The sequence below is a fragment of the Mchenga conophoros genome, linkage group LG18, assembly GCF_057382185.1.
Source record: "Mchenga conophoros isolate Kocher_MC1m ecotype Shallow Benthic linkage group LG18, M_conophoros_male_GT1.1, whole genome shotgun sequence".
NCBI lineage: Eukaryota > Metazoa > Chordata > Actinopteri > Cichliformes > Cichlidae > Mchenga > Mchenga conophoros.
This window is the reverse complement of record NC_140543.1, coordinates 861,037-867,727: the sequence shown is the minus strand read 5'-3', so window position 1 is coordinate 867,727 and position 6,691 is coordinate 861,037. Positions and strand designations below refer to the sequence as shown.

At 43.4% G+C, this 6,691-nt stretch overlaps 1 protein-coding gene across 6 annotated transcripts in view; it reads left to right on the top strand.

The window, feature by feature from the left end:
• The first annotated feature begins 2,983 nt into the window (after positions 1–2,983).
• The window catches only part of LOC146552778 (uncharacterized), a 9,447-nt gene continuing 5,739 nt past the window's right edge, over positions 2,984–6,691 (top strand). For 5 of the 6 annotated variants that reach the window (XM_085254242.1, XM_085254241.1, XM_085254243.1 and 2 more), the window contains exons 1-3: positions 3,368–3,739; positions 4,160–4,214; positions 5,375–5,468. In XM_085254242.1, coding sequence (XP_085110368.1) covers positions 4,189–4,214; positions 5,375–5,468 — 120 coding nt within the window. In that variant the 5' untranslated portion in view covers positions 3,368–3,739; positions 4,160–4,188. The other variant, XM_085254240.1, reaches the window with a different exon arrangement.

Below are 6,691 nucleotides of genomic sequence, written 5' to 3'. Positions count from 1 at the left end.
TAACCCGATTAAATTAACTTTTAGAACATTGGATATTAAACTTTTGGCAAAAATCTTGATGTCCTAGAACATGTCCTTCCTCGTCTACAAAATGGGCAATTGCCCAAACACCTTTTGATAACCAATCTTGAATAAAAATAGATTTTCTGTTCATCAGTATATATCTATTGTTCCAAATTGGGCTACCATTTTCTGAACGCTGTAAACGGAAAAAGTCGTTTTTAAACTACATAAACAAGAATAAAACCTCCGTTGCTGCCATCACGGATGTGCTGAAGCATGTGAATGACCTCAGAGTGTCGCTAGCAGCAACTATCTTTAGTTCAATCGGACTCAGTTTTGTTGAATTGTTGTCATTATACAAAGAGACACAACAAAAGAACCAGCAGGGGTTTGTGTAATGATAGTCGCTATTAAAGAAGCTACCCACAGGGGGCGCCCAGGAATGTAAACGGGAGGTCTGGAAAATAAACAGACCTAGCTAGCACAAGGAGCAGTTTTTGATGTTTTATTCTTAGATGAATAAGAACTTCACAGTTTGTGAATCTGAAAAGCTACTTCAGATATTCAGACCTAGCCAAAGACACCTCAGACACAGATTTACAGTCCCGGGAAAGCAAAATACACCTGTGGGGTCAAAGGTGAAGTTAGGCTCAGGGTGGATATGCCTTTATCAGACTCCCTGGGTGTGTCCCAATTCAGGGTCTGCACGCTTGAAGTACGCGCACTACGCATATACATAAATGTAAATTTCAAAACTCAACCCCATCATTTAATTTGTTTTTGATTGAAATTGAATATTACTTAAACTCTCTTAAATTAACTTCCAATGAAAAAGGTTTATCATTGATTGAAATTCATTCAGAAATGTTCAACGAATGAGCTGTCACAACTTTCAAGTACAAAGTTGTTATGAAGTCTGTCACATTCCCCTTTTTTCTTTTTTATCCTGTATTTATTTATCATCCTTATTTCATTGTGCTGTATATTGTTACTCTTATTTTCCTTGTATGTCTACTGTACAAACTGAACTGGAATGACTGACTGTTCGCTTTATCATTTCAATAAAGTTTGGGGGGAAAAATAAAAAAACCTCTTCGGCTGCTCCCTTCTGCCGTATTTTGCGGCAAAATTCTCCACACCCACCGCCGCGCTATGAATTGTGGGATATATGGGACCACGAAGCGTGCACCGGACCACGCTTGATATTTGGGGAAATCGACGGCGCATTTGGAGTATGCATTTGAAGCACACTTCGAATTGGGATCGCATGGCGGTGACGTAACCGCACTCAAAATGTGTACTTCAAGCGTGCGGTCTCAGGGACACAGCCCTTGTAATCTCTCAGGTGTCAGGTGAAAGTTTCTGTCTCTAATGAAGGATCGTCTTGTTGCTGTTAGGCTACGTTCACACTGCAGGCGAAAGCGCATCAAATCCGATTTTTTTGACCCTATGCGACCCATATCCGATCCTGGTGTGACAGTGTGAACGGCGCAAATCCGATATTTTCAAATCCGATCTGGGTCACTTTGGCTACGTTCACACTGCAGGTCTTAATGCTCAATTCCGATTTTTTGATCAAATCCGATTTTTTTGTCTGCTCGTTCACACTACAAATAAAATGCGACAGCAAACGCGCTCTAGTGTGAACGCTCAAAGCGGCCCGCATGCGCAAAAGAAGATGTCACACACAACGCGCTCTGTTTAGACCCAGAGCAACAGTATTGTTTGACTGATGGCCGTTAATATAAAGACTTCGGACTTTACGTTTCCCAATTTTTGCTTTAAGTTATTTTGTTATTTACATAATAATGTAAATAACCTAATGATGATCCTTATTGCTGTTTAAGAGAGGAGCGGTGCTTCAAAGGATAGCTGCAGATTTCTGTCAGAATCTGCAGATTATACAGTACAAAGAAAATGTTTACGTTGTCTTCCCAACAGTTTCACTGACATCTACACTGGATGGCCAGGAAGCGTTCGCGATGTCTTCTCGGGCGCTTCTCTGGCGCTGATAATTGGCTTCAGTCTTGTGTCGGTGACGTAAAAGGCGGATTTAATGCGACTTGACCGTTCAAACAGCAGTCGCTTTCTAAAACATCGGATATGTATCGGATTCAGCACCACATACGAAAGTGACCCAGATCGGATTTGAAAATATCGGATTTGTGCCGTTCACACTGTCATAGCATGATCGGATATGGGTCGCATAGGGTCAAAAAAATCGGATTTGATGCGCTTTCGCCTGCAGTGTGAACGTAGCCTTACGTATGTGGTGCTGAATCCGATACATATCCGATGTTTCAGAAAGCGACTGCTGTTTGAACGGTCAAGTCGCATTAAATCCGCCTTTTACGTCACCGACACAAGACTGAAGCCAATTATCAGCGCCCGAGAAGACATCGCGAACGCTTCCTGGCCATCCAGTGTAGATGTCAGTGAAACTGTTGGGAAGACAACGTAAACATTTTATTTGTACTGTATAATCTGCAGATTCTGACAGAAATCTGCAGCTATCCTTTGAAGCACCGCTCCTCTCTTAAACAGCAATAAGGATCATTATTAGATTATTTACATTATTATGTAAATAACAAAATAACTTAAAGCAAAAATTGGGAAACGTAAAGTCCGAAGTCTTTATATTAAGGGCCATCAGTCAAACAATACTGTTGCTCTGGGTCTAAACAGAGCGCGTTGTGTGTGACATCTTCTTTTGCGCATGCGGGCGCTTGAGCGTTCACACTAGAGCGCGTTTGCTGTCACATTTTATTTGTAGTGTGAACAAGCAGACAAAAAAATCGGATTTGAGCATTAAGACCTGCAGTGTGAACGTAGCCTTAGAGATGTAACTTGCCACTACTGAGCTGTCATCTTCACCTTTAATGACATCCAGCATCCACCTGTAGAGAGGCGTGGTCAGAGTGAAGATGGGTGTTTTTATAGCATCATGTAAAAAAAACAAACCTTGAACAGTCAGCGGGACAACAAAACAAAAGAAACCAGATTACATTTCAAAATGAGTTAGATTCAGTTTGGAGATTTCACTTCTTTGGTAATATTATTTAAATTTCAGCTTGTTGTTATCATGCTGATTGTTGTAATTCTGACTGTATCCGTACAAGAAAATAATAAAACAGACGGATCACAGAGAAAACAAAAAAAAAAACAGCAAAAATAAATACGTGAAATGAAGAAAAAGGACAACAAAATAAAATTAAAAATGAATGCATTTGCATGCAGGAGAGAGGAACAAGGGGTAGATTAAAAAAAATTAAACCGCGATATTACGTCATCGAGGCCTCCCCAATCACAGAACGAGACTTCCAGTACTCTCACGTGATTCTCCTTCCAATTGTTGCCGGTAAGTTAACAGAAAAACGTTTTGTTTTGTTTTTTTTGACTAGTTAAAGGGAAAACCGTCTCAGACTGGACCGCTGCTGTACGGGACAGAGGGCCCAGAGAGGCACCGAGTTAAAGTTAAAGTTTCTCTGACACTTTAACGCGGTTTGAAGTCTCCATCCCGCGGCTCCCGGGTTAGCCCATTGCTAACGCTACTAGCCTAACCGCCACCAACGGCCAGCCCCGTGAGGCTTTTACTTTGAAAGAGTCTAATTTTAAATGAATTTTAATTAAAATCTGCTAATTCAAGTCTGCGGAAATCTGTGGGAGAGAGCTCTGAATCATTTAAGGGAACAGTCAACAGGCAGCGCTGAAAGCGTTTGAACACATCAGTCTGCAGGTATTCAAAGGAAAACCATCAAACTACAGTCTCTTTTTAATTTAATCAAAAAAAGACATTGACATTAAAAAAAGAAAAAGACAGAAAAGTGAACACCGAGAAGAATCGAGTCTGATTCAGTTTATTAGAATTAATGAAGTTCACAAATATTAAAGACTGAATACTGAGGTGGAGATTTACTAGCATTAACTTGTCTTTTGTTACTGTATCTGAAATGAAACTGTGTGTGTGTGTGTGTGTGTGCGTGTGTGTGTGTGTGTGTGTGTGTGCGTGTGTGTGTGCGTGTGTGTGTGCGTGTGTGTGTGTGCGTGTGTGTGTGTGTGCGTGTGTGCGTGTGTGTGTGCGTGTGTGTGTGTGTGCGTGTGTGTGTGTGTGTGCGTGTGTGTGTGCGTGTGCGTGCGTGTGTGTGCGTGTGTGCAGGTCTTCGTGTTTCCCTCTGAGCAGCAGAGATGAGCAACAGGAGCAGCAGGTGCTGGTGAGAGTACACACACACACACACACACACACACACACACACACACACTGGCTGTTTCCACAGATTCAGTTATCGATCGTCCCATCGAACGATCGATAACTGAACAGCACTCCTGTGTTGCCTGTAGGGGGCAGACCTGGTTCTGCTCCTGCAGGGTCAGGTCAGAGAATCAGACTCCTCTGACCTCTGACCTCTGCCACGTTAGCTGACGTCACTCTTCTTCATCACTCTGGTGCTCAGTTTAAGCCTCGGCAGCTCCTCTTCATCCCTAAGCTGCTGCCCTGTGATTGGCTTTCTATATTTGCGCTGAGGAGCAGTTGAGCAGGTGTACTTGATAACGTGTCCTGGCGAGCATGCGCAGATTTCGTGTCTGTAAGATAAGATAAGATAAGATAAGATAAGATAGAACTTTATTAATCCCTCGGGTGGGTTCCTCTGGGAAATTCGATTTCCAAAAAAGCACAGCACCGACAGAAGTTACAGAGTTATACACACACACATATATATAAATACAGAGACAATATAAATAAAATATACGAAGGGGATAAATAGGAATAAAAATAAAAATACAAGTGAATTGCACATTTCAAGTATTGAGTCTATTGCACCGTTGACTATTTACAAAAGTATTGCACAAGGTATTGTACAGTGAGGTGAAGAGGCACTACAGCTTAGTTGTTCCCTCCTTTGTCCTCCTGTTTCCCCTCCCTCTCCCCTCCAGAGAGGAGTTAAACAGTCTGATGGCGTGTGGGACAAAGGAGTTTTTAAGTCTGTTAGTTCTTGTCTTTGGGAGAAGCAACCTGTCACTGAACAGACTCTTCTGGTTGTTAATGGCCGTCTGTGTCTGATGTGATGTCACCGTGATGCGTTTTATCGGCTTGACGCTTCCAGGACCCGCCCCCTTCATTGGCCACAGTGCGTTCTGTCCCCACTGGCGTCTGACCTCACCTATTTAAAACACTTCCTGTGTCCAGTGGGCTCTTGCACGTCACCTGACATTGCAGCTGCTTTTATTTTGGTACATTTCTCATTGCCTCTCCCCAGTTCCCACCAGCAGGGGGCAGCAGGTCACACTGTAGAGAAGTTTACTGATTTTAATTCACTTGAAGTGTTATGCAGAGAGCTGCGTGCTGATTGGCTGCATGTGTGTTCTGTGTCAGTATGAAGGGTCGTTCCAGCTGTTGGGCACGTAACGGCCCGGGGGGTCGATTCTCCAGAGCCGCTCTACAGAAGCCTACCTGGACAAAAGACGAGGTAACACACGATGCAACACTCTGTGCACATCCTGTGTTCTTTCACAGTAAAAGCCCTCCAGCTGCACACTTTTATTATGAAGGCACAGGAATCTAAAGCTCTGAGTCAAACTGGGGGACGTACTCCAGGAAACAGGGTTAGCTAACAACTCTAAGATGAAGTGGTGGGTGGGTGTTACCATGGTAACAGACTGTGTGACCTAAGCTGCTCGCTGTTGTCTCGGATTCCTCATCGCATCTGGATCTACAACCAAAGGGTGGAGAGTCCCGGGTACGTGGGGCTCTCCACCCTCTTGGTGAATGTCAGGCACCAGCCTAAGCAGAGAAGCTAGACAAAATGAAATGGTCATAAACCGCACCTTTCTTATAAAAACCGACTGGAGGGCAGATCCAGTCTGTTGCTACGGGCAACTGATAACCATCAGTAAACTGTGCCTGTACCAAAATCGATCAAATGTTTTGTCCCGTTAAAGACGATCATGACGGTCAGCACTGACACGCCGTCATGTGATTAAAGTGGAGGCTCTGCTCTTTATTTACCCGTTGCCACGGTGAAGCTTCTCTGCTCGCGCTCACAGCTGACTCGGGGTTTGATGTCCCGCTTCCGCGTGTTTGACTTGTCCTGGTGTAAATCCAGCTTTAACCTCACACGCGTGTTAGCGGGTGAGCTGTGAAAGCTCGGGCTTTGGTCATTGTTTATCAAACGCAACGGTGCAGCCGATTGGCTCAGACCGACGTCGCACACTTTGACTGAGCATGCTCGGACGTAGGGCAGGGCGATATGGCCAAAAATATTTATCACGATATACATTTGAAAATTTGCGATAACGATATAATTGACACGAGACAAAATGCTTTACAACTCCACAAGTTTATTAGTGAAAAACCCATCAATGTATTTTCACTTCAACAAGCAGCTGTTTTTTATGTGCATTAAAATAAATATAAACATGTAACAGTGGAAATGCAAATTCGTGCTGACAGTTTAACTAAAAGGCATTTCCAGTGGAAACTGGCCGACGTATCCTCAGCATAACCATGTATAATATCGACAACACTTAAAAAGAGGTCATACACACACAATACGGTAACATTATGTTAAAGCACAGTACGTATCACTCCGTGAGGCTCCGCCTACGATAGCCGTAATGCTCCCACAATCCATCAAGCGGTGCGGCTTCGTAGCTTAGCAAAGTCGTACTGAAACATTTTCGAGCGCCGTGC